The sequence below is a fragment of the Pecten maximus genome, chromosome 7 (assembly GCF_902652985.1).
Source record: "Pecten maximus chromosome 7, xPecMax1.1, whole genome shotgun sequence".
NCBI classification, from domain to species: Eukaryota; Metazoa; Mollusca; class Bivalvia; order Pectinida; family Pectinidae; genus Pecten; species Pecten maximus.
This window is the reverse complement of record NC_047021.1, coordinates 28,318,786-28,337,703: the sequence shown is the minus strand read 5'-3', so window position 1 is coordinate 28,337,703 and position 18,918 is coordinate 28,318,786. Positions and strand designations below refer to the sequence as shown.

General features: G+C 35.5%; 1 protein-coding gene and 1 long non-coding RNA gene across 2 annotated transcripts; both read right to left on the bottom strand.

Moving 5' to 3' along the window:
• Nucleotides 1-275: 275 nt before the first annotated feature.
• On the bottom strand, nucleotides 276-3,246 carry LOC117330463. The gene is made up of 4 exons (XM_033888756.1): nucleotides 3,139-3,246; nucleotides 1,436-1,541; nucleotides 1,058-1,230; nucleotides 276-655 (listed from the first exon to the last, which is right to left on the bottom strand). The coding sequence occupies exons 1-4, from the start codon at nucleotides 3,182-3,184 to the stop codon at nucleotides 495-497; spliced, it is 486 nt and encodes a 161-aa protein (XP_033744647.1). The 5' UTR covers nucleotides 3,185-3,246; the 3' UTR covers nucleotides 276-494.
• A 10,665-nt stretch (nucleotides 3,247-13,911) lies between these two features.
• LOC117330461 lies at nucleotides 13,912-18,747 on the bottom strand. Its single transcript, XR_004533350.1, has 4 exons — nucleotides 18,542-18,747; nucleotides 17,728-17,821; nucleotides 15,817-15,945; nucleotides 13,912-15,347 (listed from the first exon to the last, which is right to left on the bottom strand). It is a non-coding gene; the product is annotated as an uncharacterized LOC117330461 (long non-coding RNA).
• Between the last annotated feature and the right edge of the window lie 171 nt (nucleotides 18,748-18,918).

Genomic DNA, 18,918 nt, shown 5'->3' with positions numbered 1-18,918 from the left:
TGGTTTCCACATAACGTTTCGGACAGCAACATCAAATGCTTTTCATGTATATTGAATGATAATGCGAATGTAATTCATATATTTACGTATTGGCAATTATTTGTCTTTGAATGCAGCAAGTTTGTATGCTCTTCAGATTTAATTTCTTTAATGAAACTGTTCTGTGTCACAGCTTTCGTTTGAATATCTAGCTATAAAGACGACAGTTAAATTAAAGTATCCCTGTATTGAGGTTGACAAAAGTGTAACAGAATAAAAAACAATACTGTTTTAGCTTATAATACATGATATTTATTTCGCATGATGAAACCAAACAATTAAGGATAATATAATAATGATATTACTCTCTAGGCACCCCATAATGCGAGTCCCCGGAATGATGGCATGGCCAGAATTCAATATAGTAACGAATGAACAAGTCAGTGGGACGAGTTTGTAAAGAAATGTAAGTAGTAATCAACTACATTAGTAATGCAGCCGATATGTTTATTCCGTCAGTACTTTGGAGGACCCTGGGGATAGTTAGGGTTGACAATCCCACCACGAGCTCCATCTTGCACGACCTGTTCGTAGGCAGGGGGCGCCACTGGACTCGTCATCAGCTGGGACTGAGGGTATCTCATGTAAGGAGTGGCAACCAGGTTATTCGACGCGTCTATCAACAGAAAAATAGTTTAGAGTTTATAAAATGTCATGATTTTTTGTTATATTTGCGTGATAGTCACTGGGGAAAAATAGCTTAAAATAATATCAAAGGGCTTCGGAGTACTCTATGTTATCATCATCTGCATGTGGCCATAAGCTATTTTTGCTTGTTTGTAAAACTATAAATCTGGTGGTAAATCTACAACAAACCTCGGGCTCAAATGGCCTGTTATCAAACTTCATGTTTTTTGTTTTTTGGTGTTTTTTTTTTTTTTAATTTTTCTCTGAATACAATTTCTTATCTACTTGTATACTTACATCAAGCCACTTAACAATCGCCACTAACTATATGTAAAACAATCTTATTAGTGAAAAGAAGGGACATAACTCTGGTATATCAGGTTATACTTACTCGTGCTGGCCACAGTGACTACAGTAGCAGTTTGAGCACGACGGCCGTATACTCCGCCTGAACTGCGTCGTGATGCAGCACAGCAAATCCTTAAAATGGTGATGAAGATAGAGAGAAGGATAATAGCGCCGACTATACTGCCAATGGTTGCCCCAGCGATACTGCCGTCTGACCTGTAATACATATGATGTCGTCTAACTAGGACAAAGGATGGATTGTAAACAATACACACTACAAACCTATAATTAAACGTTTAGGACTCGTCATTGGTACAAGAGTTTCAAGGAAAAGATATATCAAACAGGCAGACAATCGGTAGGATTTTTGCTAATAGCCTATTCCATCTACAGTTTTCGTTAACCCTACAATTAGACTCACCAATAATCATCGCAACATTCATCGCCGCAGCAGCCGGAGTAACAGATGATGCTGTCTTCTTCGTCTAGGATGTCATCCCAATACCAGCAAACTTCGGCCTTGGCACCTGTCGGAACAAAGGTCATGTACCATCAGTGTGCCATGTACAATTATATGAAGTAATATATTTTATATATCAATGTACATGTGCTGTAATGAATGTACCAATGCTGCAATGAATGTACCAATGCTGCAATGAATGTACCAATGTTGTAATGTTCAGATGCTTCAATGAATGTACAGATGCCTCAATGAATATACATATGCTGCAATGAATGTACCAATGTTGTAATGTTCAGATGCTTCAATGAATGTACAGATGCCTCAATGAATATACATATGCTTCAATGAATATACAGATGCTGCAATGAATGTACAGATGCTTCAATGAATATGCAGATGTTGCAATGAATGTGCAGATGTTGCAATGAATGTGCAGATGCTGCAATGAATATACAGGTGCTTCAATGAATGTACAGATGCTTCAATGAATATACAGGTGCTTCAATGAATATACAGGTGCTTCAATAAATGTGCAGATGTTGCAATGAATATACAGATGCTGCAAAGATATAATGTCAATAGCCATGTCCATTAATCTGTCTTGTTTTACTCCTATACTCTATGTTTATGTGTGTATATGTATGTATTGTTGTCCGTTATAGGCCGAAATTCGTTAATAAAGCCATTGAATATAATTTTATTCAAATGGTACGATGTGCATTTATGTATCATTATGAAGAAAACTGATATTTTAGCGTATTCCACGCAATGGGATATTTCTTGACATCATGTGGAAATTGTGTGTTGTATTACGGGAGAAGTCACTAATAAGTTGGAAACACTTAACGACTAATCCCTTTGTCAACATGTTTAAACTAAACATCGTTATAAATCATAATAACATTGAAACATTGAAAATTATTTTGTTTGCGACAATTCTGTTTTCATTACGCAACCCTATATATATAAACGTGTGTATTGATGTGACACATTGACCGCCATTGGAGATCAGCTGAATGAGAATAAAAGATGTCGCATTTATGTTTAAACTGGCTATATGTTAAGGGAACAGTTAGTGATAACAACCTAAAACCTAAAATAGGTGCTGGATCCAAAATGTCGTTCATTGCATGCAAATTACAATAGATATATGATCGATGAAGCAGCGACAGTACAGACAACCTGAATTATCTGAATCCAGCCATTTGTCATTAATACACTCACATCCACACATAGAACGTGTAGCTGACATAGGAACACAAAACAACGTTATAATATTATACCACTGTCACAAATATAAAATAATTCATGCACTGCCGATAAATTTGTCAATTTTTGTCAGCCGGTCGGAAGGGCCTTTTACAAATAGCAACCAACACGTATAGGAATTGATAAAAAAAAAAAAAAAAAAAAAAAACGATTTCCTCAGGTCATTATGAAATCATATTGTGGCTTGCTATAACCATGAAAATTGAAATCTGAAAAAAAAATTATCATAGCAAGAAATTGCATGCTAATATACAAATGTAACACTGTATGTGTATTTCGACCTATCCTAGTTTGTATAATTTGACTTGGTTCACCATGTCTTTACGGATATCCGGTTTATAAATCGTCCAAAAACTTCCGTACGCCAAACTGGGTAATGAAATAGAACTTACCAATAAGTACGCTAAACAATAGGAGTAAATATGTTATGGTCGCCATTCTTGTTGTTCACGCGCGTATGGATTATATACGAATATATATTGGTTTTAGCAGGATGAGCGATATCTATATATAATTATATCAAACACTGATAATGATTTGGGACTGTAGCTTTTTATGAAAATAGAAACAGTATACCCCTTAGCTTTAGGTTCGTTATGGCGGCATATTAGATTTGTTTCCATTTCACGTGCTGAACATGTATCAGGAAACATAGAATATTAGTATGAGTGAATATTCTATGAAGATTAGTACATAACAGGTTTATTAAGATAACCAGACTTTTACTAGAGTACCCTGACTCCGTACTATCAGTTGACCCGCGTTATCTGCGTACCCGCTTGTACTTTGGTTTAGTTGATAAAAGATCTAGGGAGATAGATATATACCATACGGTATAGACTTATTGCTATAAACATAACATCATACAGCTGATAAGTCGTCAGTATCAACTCATTCTGTGTATAGGAGATAGCCCTGGGATAGGAGGCACCAGCATACGGTTAGATTCATGTGATATTTTGTGGTATTGAATGTATTTCGAAATACCAACGGCAGTTTGAAGGAGTATAGCTTAATCATAGCGCAATCATCCAAAGAAAACTGACATAAAATGATGATAAGTTTTGCTTTATTTCTAAACAATAAACAAAACATTGTTGAAAGCAACTGTTTCGGTTAATCATCAGTTTTCTTTGGTACCTCTTCCATCCTAGCTCTCATATTGGGAATGTAATTTAACCCGGATTTGACTTAGATTTGTTTGGCGGGTGTCGCCGTGACCTAGATTTGTATGACGGGTGTCACCGTGACCTAGATTTGTATGGTGGGTGTCGCCGTGACCTAGATTTGTATGACGGGTGTCACCGTGACCTAGATTTGTATGGTAGGTGTCGCCGTTAATTAGATTTGTTTGGCGGGTGTCGCCGTGACCTAGATTTGTATGACGGGTGTCGCCGTGACCTAGATTTGTATGGCGGGTGTCGCCGTGACCTAGATTTGTATGGTGGGTGTCGCCGTGACCTAGATTTGTATGGCGGGTGTCGGTGACAAATCAGAAGACGTTTACCGTTCCGACCACCTGGTCCTATTATCATTGTACAGTTCAAAGGATCTCCATGCAAATCTATCTTTTTTGTATGAATTTTTCCTTCGTATTATCGATTTTTGATTATAATTACGATTTCATTATTACGTCGATATGCTGGTAATTTACATGTAGGCTAAATTTTACAAATTTTATAGAGATTTTGGTACATTGTTAATAAGACTGCTACATACAGATTTTGATACATTGTGATTTCGACGAATGTATACAGATGCTGATGAATTGTAACTAAGACTTATCCTTATAGATTTTGATAAATATTTTGATACTGATATACACAAATTATGAAGCAGACGATCTCCCCTCTGCGTAAAATTCATGTGTGTAGTGAATGTATGTGTCATGTATGTGTGTTTTGAAAGGCTGTGGTGTGCTCGTGTTTTGTCCCGCTGTGATGGATCGTAACTTATGCCGACTTTATAGTGTTACCTCACTGAAGTATATTTAAGACAATCTACCTGATACCCCGTTCGGTCACATTGTCCTGAAAACGGGAGAACCAGTCATCGAACTCCCAACAACTACCTTTGTTATCATATTTTGGTAAATGTATGTCTCGTCCAGAGGATAAAGCTTAAAGCCTTCCTCACATGACCGAACACTCAATTAAAAGCCAAAATTGAGGCATTGTCAAGGAAACGTTATAGGGTCCAACCAACCTTTTGCATTTCCATTTCCACTTCAGTGTTTTGCGCTATATCATTAACATTTTTCAAGCTTTTTACACAGGCTAGCCATTTTGAAATAAGGTCCATTCCACAGTAAAACTTCTACGTAATCTGAAATTTTTACCTTTTAATTATGATGACCTGAATTTTTGAACAAAATGTCAATCTGATTTACCAAATTAATATCAACATCAAATATGAATACCTATGAGGCGACACATCTAATTTTGGAATTTAATATACTGACAAATCAGTGGCTGCCAAACATTTTATCCTTGGCTCAACTTTGTATACACAAGGGCACGTTTACAAAGTCTATTTTTAATTGGGTGGTTGTTGTATAGAAGGCTGCTAAATACAGTGCTTGTTGTCTAAAGATTGATATATTTAGAGCTGTTTTCTAAAACACACTGACCCTCAATTACGTCAGAACAGACCCCCTTTGAACATTTGACGCAGAAATTATTACAACAACAACATAAAACTATGTGAAATTGTGTGCGACTCAAGGACACATCTAAAGCGTGTAATTACATATTCTGCACTAGCTGTTTGTATGTTTTTTCTTTTCTTTTCTTTTCCTTTTAATGTTTCTTATAGTCATTATTGCGTAAGATATCGGTAACGAATGATGGGGACTCTTTTGTTCGGCCAACCCTTATTATCTCTTCAGTCCACATTTAAATATTACAATATCCGTTTGGACGTTCGGGTAGTCGATTGACAAGCAACTCAATTACACACTGCAATGCTGTGTTCTGGCCATGTAGTTAAACGTTATCAGTCAAACACCTTTCTCATACGCATGATGTGTAGAGGATAACAAAAATACAGTATTGAGTTTCGTCAATGGCATACATGAAATGTTTAACTGTTTGAACAATTTTATTTCATTCTATTTACATACATATATACATAGATATAGATACCTTTATCAACTTATATCGAGGACAATCAGTGGAAAATATAAATCGGACTATGCATTTGTATTATCAAGTCAGTATCATTAGTATTCAGTATTCTCTCTTCCTGTTTCAATTGTAAATTGGCTAGTTGTTCTTAAGTATAATCAAGTATCATCTAGCCGTTCAAGATATTTTAAGCTTTATAGATATCCTATAGTATACAGACTTAGAAGAATTTTAAAACAATACCGCTTTTCTGCTTTTGAATATACTGGTCGTTTAAAATGTGTTAACGTCAAGCTGTGGTTAGTTATAGTACCTTGACCTTCCCATATGTAACTCGAACCACAGTCATTCCGGACATTTCTGATATATGTCAGCACTGGACTTTTAAAATCATGTTTAATGTTTCTATAACACATTGTACATTATAGACGTATATTGACTATTGTTTTACTGGAAAAATCCTAGACCAACACTATTGAAATGTGAAGACAAACTAGAAGTCATTCAAAAGGCCAAAACTTTCCCGGTTAACAAAGATTGTAAACCACACTTTCAGACTTGAAACCAGCTTATTCCTCCCTCATCATGATGATATGTCCGGTGTTTACGACATCATTGGACAAGTTGAGATCGCAGGCATCCCGGTACCTAATTTCTAGGGTCCCTCAGGAGAAGCCGAGAACTGTAGCTGAACGCTTCTTTTCGAGATTCACACAGAGCTGGTCTTTTGCAAGTATGCCCTTCTAGCATTGCTTGCTTGTTGGGCTGAACATGTCATATCATGCGTAGACAAAAGCGGCGAAGTTCTTCTATCTTTACAAATGAAGTCTCGACCAAGTTCTATTTCCTACGAAAAAGATACTGTTATAACCACCTCGTTTCTTGAAAAAAAAACCCGTGTATATCAAATTGACTCTACTGACAAATTGGATTTGCTCTTTGAGACAGCCCTGCATCCCAATGGACTGGGTTGTTTTTCTAACAACACATTATTGGTCACTTTATCAGATCATAGTGACCACAAACCATCAGAATCAACGTATGCTAACCACATGCAACTTGCACGGAAAACAAATTATCATTGTAGAAAGTGATAGCTAAGGCATGCGACTTTTCCAATTGGCCTTTGAGAGTGGGGAAATCCATCTCCACAACTTAGTAGTAGTTGTTAATAACGGGACAGAGACTGAATCGTCCCACATCGTTTCGACGATAATATATGCTATAAGCTATGGCATTTGGGAAAGGGCAAAGTTGTTAGCAGCGACCAGGATTTCAACCCAGCTGACATGATAAGCGATTTCTACGTTGTGGACGTTGATTTCGATAGTCAAAACAACGTAGTTTTAGCAGAATATCATTCAAAATCTGAACATTTGTTGAACACTACTTGTACTAGCATTAAGTCGATAGCTACCTTCCCAGAAACCATTTGATCCTTAGCTATCCATCAGAACAGTACCTGGAAAGGCTTTGAAAATGTCTTCATCAAGATCATGAGGTAGGTATGCTGTTTCAAACTTGGTCGGTCTAAATAAAATTCAAAATAACAGAACAGACAACAAACTACATCTGTTACCAAAGTATCTGCTTTAGATAGTGTAACGCCATACACGTTGCTACATTGTATAACATGATTTTATTTTCATATTTGCTTATTTATAGAGATGCTCGACGCGTTTTATTCCGACTTCTTTGAAGTACCCTTTTTTGTGTGTATAACCACTGTGTAATGAATACAGCAGCAGCAACAAAACTAAATAAGTGAATATCATCGATTAGTTTTTCAACCGTGTACGCCTACACAGGGTCCGTGTCCGTATGATTGAAAAGATGTTTGAGAGTTTATGTGCGCGTGAATGTAGTGGCTTAATGGGGTGGGGGGGTGGGGGTGAAAGAGTTGGATAGAAGAATAAAATGTCAATCCATGTGCATTTCCCAAACCATGTACCAGCAGCGTCCCTTTCCAATCAGAGCTACCGTAGGAACCCCCGATCAGAAGGTACAATTTGTGACGATTTAATACAATTGCTACAGCAGTAGTTCTCAAGCCGGATGCTCTACCAATTGAGCTACCTGATCGCCGATGATCGACAGTATATTTTGTTATTGAATACTTGTTTAATGTAATATTGTATTGAAATTCACGCTGAATAAGTTCAATGATATAAACATTTGATGAAGTTCAAAAGTGGGTTACCGTTTTGGTGTCAACGATAAGCGAATATTTTATCTGAATCTGGTGTACTTACAAAATATACTTCAGTTCCTTACACGTGTCGTGTTGCACCCAAACTGGCCAGCAATTAATACAAATTCCCATCAGGATGACTCTGCTTACAATCTCCAAGAGTTTTCCAACGGTTCTAGACAGATCTATGATGTATTTATTCATTGACAAATTTTGAATGAACTAAAAGATTTAAGGTTTAAAGACTGACAGCATGTCTAAACATACCACACTAACATTTTGAACATGATTCCATTAAATTTACATTTTTAAAGAAATTTTTAAAATATGAAAAATTCTTTAGATAAATTTTTATTTTTCTCTCCCTTGTGACACTAGACTTAGCTCATTCTAAAATTTATTTCCGAAAGAATATGGAATGCAGAACTTTTAGAAGCTGTTTACTCATTTGGTACTTTAGTTTCATTTTCTCAAATACGTGTTGATCTAGCGTTTGCGTAGCAAAACTTATCTTGCCTATAGGGATGAGTGTATATAGGGGTCAGACAGTCGGTTATTAGGATGAACAATATCTGAATGATACTGTCAATCAAACTGTGATTCTCCTGGTCGGGATAAATTGACGCAAACAATGATGTTTAGGTTGTGATTGATAAGAAACGTTTATATTTTGTCTTTTCCATGCATCTTGCCCACATGATGGTGATTGTGAAAGAAAAACACTCGTAATACTTCGATCTTGGACGGACAAGCTTTATAATATGCTTGTCTGCTCTGGACTACAATGACTACAATGAGATGCTGGAGGCATATATCTAATTATACAGAGGAAGAGGATCCTAGATTACATACAGGAAATTTCTGTCAATATTGTTTTTAATATTTTGCATTTAAGGCTTTTTGGGGTTTTTCAAGCCAAATTCGTAAAATTTGCAGTTTATTCCTGCAGGTTTCCTTCTCAGTTCACTAATTGTTTTCCCAACATGAGACAAAAAAGCCCCATCCCAAATCAGTTGGAAAAAAATGCCATGCATTTACAAACTATCACTTCTGTTCAAAATTTTACTATGTTTGATGGTATTTGAAGCTTTTAATACGTTTTTATACAAGGCGTTTTAATTTATGTACATCTTTGATATTTCTTATTCTGATGCAAACTTGTTAACTGTAAAAATGAATTCACAGCTAAAAAAAAAAAAAAAAAAAAATGATAGTAGATGGTAAAAAAAGAACTTTAAGTGCTGTTTTCAAAATGTTTGTAGCACAAAACCACACACAAAGGTCGCCGCTAGGCATAAAGTTCAGTCATGAAGTAATCAAATCAGAATCATTCTGCTGCAGTTAACATATTTACATGTTACATGTTTTAATTAAAGGTAGTATGTACTACAACTTGTAAACTGTGATTTTTCTGTTACAGTTATACTCTAAATTGATAAATCATTTCATGATACACGAAGATTTCATATTTGTTATTAGTTAATGGTCTTTGAATGGTTTTAACTTATTATGAAAACCAAAAATGTAGAAGTATCTCTTAGTTTTAAAAAAAAGTTCGAGAAATCAGAGCTCTTTCTCGTTAGAGAAACACGATAGAGCTTTAATCCTATGATAACTTGACTTACAAAGTGCCTAAGGAAACAGACTCGGAACTGCTGTCGGAGTAGCGGGAACTGACTCTGACTCGATACTAACGACCATGCATCAACGTCTGTAAAACCAGAACGGATAAAATCACCACGGTCACTCTAACCAAACACCAGGATCAAATCACCACGGTCACACTAACCAAGCACCATGATCAAATCACCACGGTCACTCTAACCAATCACCATGATCAAATCACCACGGTCACTCTAACCAAGCACCATGATCAAATCACCACGGTCACTCTAACAGAGCACCATGATCAAATCACCACTCATACACGTATAGAGTACCAGGATCAAATCACCAAGCACACACTTATAGAGTACCAGGATCAAATCACCACGAACACACTAACCAAACACCATGATCAAATCACCACGGTCACTCTAACCAAGCACCATGATCAAATCACCACGGTCACTCTAACAGAGCACCATGATCAAATCACCACTCATACACGTATAGAGTACCAGGATCAAATCACCACGCACACACTTATAGAGTACCAGGATCAAATCACCACGAACACACTAACCAAACACCATGATCCAATCACCACGGTCACTCTAACCAAGCATCAGTATCACATCACCATGGTCACTCTAACCAAACACCAGGATCAAATCACCACGGTCACTCTAACCAAGCATCAGTATCACATCACCATGGTCACTCTAACCAAGCACCATGATCAAATCATCACGGTCACTCTAACCAAGCACCATGATCAAATCATCACGGTCACTCTAACCAAGCACCATGATCAAATCACCACTCACACACTTATAGAGTACCAGGATCAAATTACCACGTACACTCTAACCAAACACCATGATCAAATCACCACGGTCACTCTAACCAAACACCAGGATCAAATCACCACGGTCACTCTAACCCAGCATCAGTATCACATCACCATGGTCACTCTAACCAAGCACCATGATCAAATCACCATGGTCACTCTAACCAAGCACCATGATCAAATCACCACGGTCACTCTAACCAAGCACCATGATCAAATCACCACGGTCACTCTAACCAAACACCAGGATCAAATCACCACGGTCACTCTAACCCAGCATCAGTATCACATCACCACGGTCACTCTAACCAAGCATCAGTATCACATCACCATGGTCACTCTAACCAAGCATCAGTATCACATCACCATGGTCACTCTAGCCAAGCACCATGATCAAATCACCACGGTCACTCTAACCAAGCATCAGTATCAAATCACCACGTACACTCTAACCAAACACCATGATCAAATCACCATGGTCACTCTAACCAAACACCATGATCAAATCACCATGGTCACTCTAACCAAGCATCAGTATCACATCACCATGGTCACTCTAACCAAACACCAGGATTAAATCACCACGTACACAATAACCAAGCACCATGATCAAATCACCACGGTCACTCTAACCAAGCACCATGATCAAATCACCACGGTCACTCTAACCAAGCATCAGTATCACATCACCATGGTCACTCTAACCAAGCACCAGGATGAAATCACAACGCACACTCTAAACAAGCTCCAGGGTCAAATCACCACGTTGACCCAAACCGAGGTCCAATGGTAAAATTTATTTTCTTTCAAAAAAATCCAGAGCCATTTCTGGAACTAGCATCATTATAAAAATAAAACAAGTTGTTTATCTGTTTGTCTGAAAGGTACTGCTATCAATATGTTACCTGAGTATTGATTATAAATACCAATAAATCATTGACACATGTACCTACCCCTCTGAAGTGGTCTGTTGGTACATATGGTAGGTGAGTTTGCAACATTGAAAGTCAAAATCTAAAATGTATTTTTAGAATTCAAGCATAGGAGTACCTTTGTAAATGCCATATGGTTATCCATAGAAAAGTATAATTTCGTACCTGTTAACTGTTTTGAGATAGATTTTTTGAAGTTTCTACTTATCCTCACAGTAAACGAACCAACAAGTTGGTTTATTAGGAAGAGTTGGTAGGCATTTGTGAATACATGAGTGTTCAATTTTCAAAAGAAACACAGGTAAAACCATAGCTAATCTCGCAAACACCCTGGTGTTTGTACAATCTATTTCAATAGCAAATAATATTTACTGGAGGTCTGGTCATGAACCTTAATTAATTTATTGTTAATGATCGTAAATAGTATTATCAATATTTTTTTTATGAAATACAAAACTTATGTCTAAAATATGGAATATTCCTATTTACATAAACACCAGTAAGTACAATGTATATCACTGTAATGAGAATTATTGGAAATAGAGAATTATTGAAATCGATTAAAGATCAATAATGTATACATGATGTACATGTGGCAGCAACAAAACAAGTCATATTGTCTTAGATTATTCAAGCAAAAAACAAACAAAATCAACAAATTATTTGCACAGGTAAACAATCCGTATACAGGTACACCTTCTACCTTCATGCATATGACAGGTAGACATTCCTGTGTCATTACCAGCTTAGTGGCTAAATATAGACATTCCGGAACATGTGTACTCCTATTATGTATTTTATTAGTATGTCTTGTCGTAATACGCTACCCGTGTAATGGCCTGTTAATATACACTACTTACTGCACATGCGTTGTTACACCAGGTCCATTCCGGAAATGTCTGCTGTTAAAGATTTAATGTCAATGTATAGGTGAAGCTGTCACGCCCGTTTTGTTTGGGATGCTATTAAAGAAGTTAAATGCGCATTTGCGCAATAAGCAGTTAACAGGCTTGTATTCAGTCGATATGAATACAATTAAGGTGACATTTAAATAACTATATCGCCCTATTTCCTATCACCCATTATCCATATCGACTGTATACTAGTGTTTATTAGTTGGCAGTTCAATGTTTAGAATAATTTAGATGTCGCTACCTTTAAATCATTGACGTGGAACGGAATATCTATATAATGGCACAGTAGCATTTCTTTGATATATATTCAGCGGTGTAGTTTAAAGGACAGAACTAGAGCTGGGTAGTTAACTAGCTTGTTAATTACTGTAGATTTAAAGATAAATACTTAGCGATGTACTAAGTATGCATTCATATCTTTGTAAAGAGTTCGCGGAATAACCCTCTCATGTTTTTCAGAATAATTTATAATGGAATTCTTAAACAACTTCCTTCAAACCAGGAAGTCATGTGACTTACTAGGTGTACTTCGAAATTGATTATTTTAAGCATGGAGTGCCTTAATCGTTGTTGCATGTCTAGGTGACGACATTGTAATACATAATACATAGTGTTTTGATATACAAAACTATTTTGGAAACCTTCCAATGTTAAATATTAAAGATATGTGCAATCATACTTAGTTATATTGAAATACCTGTTTGATATAGTTTCGTGGTGTAGCTTTAAATGTGCATCAAGCTCAGGGAAATGTCTGTTTTGCAGTTTAAGCGATAAAACCAGCAAGTCTTATTCGACAACATTTCACTGATCACCCGCGTTATTAAATTAATCGGATATCATCAAAATGGAATAGATTATTCAAAAGTGTCATGCTTTTGTACGATATAGGCAATCAAACTAAATACTTATTTTCATAATCACATAAGGTTTACATAAGAGAATAATGTTGTTAAGTTTATACCTATTAATTCCTATCAACGGATGACATGACTTGGCATGCCAGATCTTTAACATATTACACAAAGAGTTTCTTGGAACGGGTAGCAGAAGCCTTGCTTAGTCATCAAATTCAACTAACAGGATGTGTTGCTACCTTGAAATAAAGAACGCACTGACCATGTCAATCAGATATAACCTAAATAACATGAACTCATACACTATATAGACAACTCTACATCAGTTCCTTATCAGGACGTCTACTTGCAAAGCATTAAATAAGGATAATTTATCATTAGGTTTCGATTTCACTGTTATTTTCTTATTCTAATTGTCATAGTGGATCTGAATTATTTGCCGATGTGTTATACATATTTCAGATACTGTTCACAGCAATGCAACCTAACGTTATATAAATATTTATATAATTCCTTATATAAATTAATATATTTTATAAAAAGGACACGTGATTTCCGTGCATTTTCCTATCTGTATAGAAAACTGCCTTGTGATATTAGTGATCGCCACACTAAACAATTTCAACATTTCTGAAGAAAAAAAAAACAAAAACAAAAAAACAGAAAACAGAAAACAAAACAAAAAGACGACGAAGTCAGATACACAGCTGTATGGTTGATATATGTAAATGTACATTAATTATGAATGGTTCGTTACTGCTTAAATGTCCAACTATCCAATACTGTCCAATGTGGATACGTTAGCAAATGATTCACGTGAAGTAGCTTCTTATTCCGCCAACCATACATTACCTATTGTACATGAAGGCATCCCAACAAACGTGTTCATTAACATAGATTTACATAAAACATAAGCTTGTCTCATTTTGTTTAATTTAAATTTTAACGATGAATGACGTGAATTAGGTAACAAGTTATTAATCAAAGACAAACTGCATACAGGAACAAAACAAAGTCTTACGATGCTTCTCTAAACATAGGATAGTGTATGATATTTACATTTTGGTGGCAAAGCCACGATATAAACTAAGTAAAAAGATTTGCAGTCTATGTGAGCATAATTGACATCCAAAATATTCACCAACCGGAAGTACTTGTAACAAACGTAAACAATCATAGGCGACGTTTGTTTGCAAAGCTCTGGCATCTATATCGACCATAGACACCAGAAAAGACAGTTTAATCCTTAAATAGATTGTGGGCAATCCAGAGTTTAATAATTAGATTAAAAATTATGTTATTTGAGATCAAACATATGAAAGAACGAACCATTTCAAGACAAAATGCATGTAGCATAGACACTATTTAGAAGTCGTAGCTAACATTTGAATTCTGATGAAATTTGGCACTGGCTCTGAATATGCAAACGTCTTGTTTATCTTTTAAAATTTTCCAATGCCCATAGATTAGGAAATTGTTAAACCAATTGGGTAATTAAACTTCCTTCTATATCAAACAATAGGGTTATTGTTCCGCGATGAGGCTCTCTTTATTGGCTCTCATGACTTTCCTTGTTGATTCTTACACTATTGACTGCTACCATCAATAACGAGTCCTAGAAGGACGAAACAGTTGTAAGATGTCCTTATAATCACTGACGAGTCCAAGGAGGAAATACGAGAAAGGCAACTTGAAAATACGCCTTTAAAAAAAAAAAAAAATATAGAATAATTTTCAGCTGATGTAGTGTTCCGATAGTTTTCAGAATGTCTGATTAGAAAACATATCATATGTCTATTGTTAGTTCTTTGTATTCCTACTCTATTATACAAATGAGTGAAGATGATACCTTTATCAATAGTCTGTATGAAGTAATAGATAATTAACAGACTGTAAGAGGTCTGGATTTGTCATATTTCATCATATTGCACAACAAAAGCTATAGCGGACCGTTTATAAACTGATAAAACTTTCCTTAAATTAAACATGTATCTGCTTGCTATTAGGCCGCGTCTTATTTTCGAGTTGTGTTTTCTAAACTAATATCGTCTGCTTTTTGTAGAAAGAAAAAAAAGGTATTTTGAAAGGTGATGGATATCGTTCGGGGTCCTAGAGGATGTTGTGCTGCTTCTGAAAGAGGAACAACATTGTACTTTACGTGATTATTTTGATATCACACATGAAAATGATTGACCTTATTCGCTTGTGTAATCCAATACCATATTTTTAGGTACTGTATAGTAATGTGCAATAATATTCGCGGAGGTGTAATTTCGCTTTATTTGAAACCATTAAATATTGCACGAAAGCATACCGAGCGAATAAAACAATAAGCGTGTACATTGTATACTTCATAATGTTAACAAGGCATTGTTGCACAAAATGTAATGACCGCGATCTAGGCCTGACAGTTACAACCTCGAAATATTTGCCCCATGAAATCTAACTACTATACAGAAACCTAAAGTATGTTATTTTATCAAATAACAATCATTCTAATGATCAGATTTTTTACATGAAATGTCAACAAAATAGAACAGCTATCTATAAATATCCAATTTGAATACTTAACTGCATAATTAATTTCTGCACTACTTACTGCACATGTTTTGTTAAAGTAGGTCTTTAGGTGTACGTTATTCGAACTCCAAGCGGCACATAACGCATCACAAATGTTATCCCGACTCCAATGATTCCAATGATGGTAATCCCGAGTACACTACCGAAACTACAATGAACAATACGTTGATATCAGTCGCTGTCATGTATTTCTATGACTTAACAGTGTCACAGTAAAATAAAGTCATCACATCAATTCTAATCATTACACACAAATGTTTAAGCTGTATAACCGCACTGATTGGTTAATTCCGTGTGAATTGTATTCATAGAGGAGAACTATGTACTCCTGATTACTATGAGACGTTAAAAATGGGGATGCCGCATTGTAGAAAATCCTCAGAGCATTAACCATCAAGTATTACTTTTCACATCAGGAAAACATCCCTCAAAAGAAAAACGAAAATAATGTCTTGAGGGGATATATGATGTATTTCATTGTTCAAACTGCAAAAAATTAAAGACTAATATACATTGTGTAAGACAGTTATTATCCAGTTTACTGGGCATGCGGACCTGTATTTATATATGTATAGAGTTAATTGGTTACAAAACTAAATGACAAGAGTGTGAAAAATTAAGGATATGGGACAAAAACAGATAAGTCATGAGATCAAACGAATATGCGATTGGTTTCTTATTTAAAAAAAAAATTAAATTGTGAAGTATGATATTCTTTTTTATCTTCATTTAGGCTGGATGGAATAAGACAAAAAAGTATTACTCGTTTCGTAAATCTGATAACAAAGAGAGATGATACCATTTTTCCTATTTAAAAAAAAAAGACATTTCATGCAATTGACTACAAGGAATTAGAGCGAAATAGTTCCTCTAATAATTCGCCAAATATGTGGCACACCTGCAGTGACATGAAATGCACTCAGTTCGGGACAAATTTGTTTAATTTAAGATGATACAATTATTGTACTATATTGCCTCTTAGAGTGTTTAATCTCAGATGATAAAAAAATATTTGTATTTTTGTATTTGTTAATCATTAAATGACATCGGTAGTGCAGGTCATGTTGGTGCGTTGTGAACAGCCGCGTTCAGACTGGTGCGTTGTGAACAGCCTATTGTTGTGTGTTGTTTTCACCTAGGGATGGGTCATTGGAGATCATTATATTTATGTGTAGATTAAGCAGGAAGCATATCTGAGGTGTGTGACTGCGTACGTGTATTGTAAAATCTATGTACAGGTATGTATGTCATTTAAATAAAAATTGCTGGTCTACATATTAATATTTTTTCTACCCCATTTGGCTTACCGGAGCGGAACAGAACATAATTTCTTGCTAAACAGGACGTTACTATGTACACAATTAACAGTGACGTCGTCTACTAGCCTAAATATTGAAGATATTAAGCCGTGTTCAATTTACTTGGATATTTCTATTGCATTTGGTTTATAATTTGATAACATTTTGATGAAATATCAAAAATCTTGGTTTATAAAGCCAATAATCTCTCGTGATGTCGATATTTCTCCGTTCTACCGCCGAGTTCGGGACCTATTGACCTCCACGGTAAAGGCCAGAGTGGAGGGTAAAGGCCATAGTGGAGACCTGCAATGGCTTCATATGTTGTCTTTTACAAGTACCAAATCAACGCTAAACCTATTTTACTAATTTATATAATGTATTTATATGTTAACAATTATTTGATCATTCGGTCAAAGTACTAAGTAACTTCAGTTATCGATGCTTAAACTAGAGTTGCAGTGCATTTAATATCAGGATCTGGCGGAGAAATGCTATTTCAGAAATTCATAAAATTCTTCTGAATGAAAAGGTCATCAATGTGACTACACATGAAACCATAGTAACGGTACACATACATGGATTCTATAACTATTATGAATAAAACAATTTCTATTGTTTGAAGATAATACTTAGGACCAGCCGATCCATTTGATCCTCCTGATCCTCTATAACGAGAAGTAAAGCGTGCGCCACCTCCACCACCTCTTCGACGGCTGTCAACGCCTGGAAAGCAGAATAAAAAGACTGCACTCATGAACCATCAAATATCTGCTAAAATAAATGGGGATTGAAAGAATATATATATAGACAATCCAAGTTGTCATTCGTCTATGGCTGACCCAGTGTTTGATAAACTGGATATTAATCTATATCTGTTTTATATACTAGGTGTGTGTTAGAAATATGTTTAAGGGATAGTTGTATCTTATATGTTAGATCGTTTTTTTATTAAGGAGATTTTGTATAAAGATCATGCAACATATAATCAATTATAAGATATCACAAGACAAATATGTAAGATATCCACTGACATATTTCATCGAATAGATAAGACATTATCCTTAGTATGGAAACATAACCTTTGGCGGTTGATGGTGGCAACTACTTGAAATATGGTGTATTATATATTTTTGTGTTTTTGTACACAACCCTTGAATTATACAGCTATAAATAGATGTACCACAAGAGAAACGTATGTGATATATTGTAATTTATAAATATGGCATATGAAACGTTGCTTAAATCACACTTTATAAATGATGTATGTTTGCTAGTGTTATGCAATGTTTATATACTCTTATAAAATACTATATGAATTAATTGTTTGGCTTGTAGATATATGCGTGAGATTGAAAAATCGAGTGTATATTATAATACCCTGTATCCTGTGTACATTCTACATAGACTGAATCAGCTCTCCATTGACTAGAGAGCTAAACATACCTGTCACAAGAAAGGCCATCAACACAACCAGGAGGCAAAACATGCATATGCTTTCCCGCTTCATGATAACGTAAGAATTACAGAAGGCTAAAGACAACCCGTCCGGAAGTCAAAAAAGATGTAAAGGAATGAACGCAACACTGGATGTTTCCTGTCATACATACAAATGTAAGGTACCTAGTCACGGCACTTTATCAACTATGTCATTTAATACATTTCCCATTATGTGAAGTTATACATGGGTAGGCACATTTATTCAAGGGACGTCAGTCAACGTAAATACATTGCCTAATTTTATTGAAAATTGCACAATACGTGTACGTTTGTAAAAAAAAAAAAAGGATTTTCTATGTATAGGTTAATGCTCTGATGTCATT

What these genes read in the sequence shown, in the direction of transcription:
- LOC117330463 (XM_033888756.1), bottom strand. Translation starts at nt 3,184, where the DNA reads ATGGCGACCATAACATATTTACTCCTATTGTTTAGCGTACTTATTG. An exon ending in GAATGTTGCGATGATTATTG is followed by an intron (nt 1,231 to 1,435) that starts GTGAGTCTAATT and finishes TATGTATTACAG; the next exon opens with GTCAGACGGCAGTATCGCTG. An exon ending in AGTCACTGTGGCCAGCACGA is followed by an intron (nt 656 to 1,057) that starts GTAAGTATAACC and finishes TTCTGTTGATAG; the next exon opens with ACGCGTCGAATAACCTGGTT.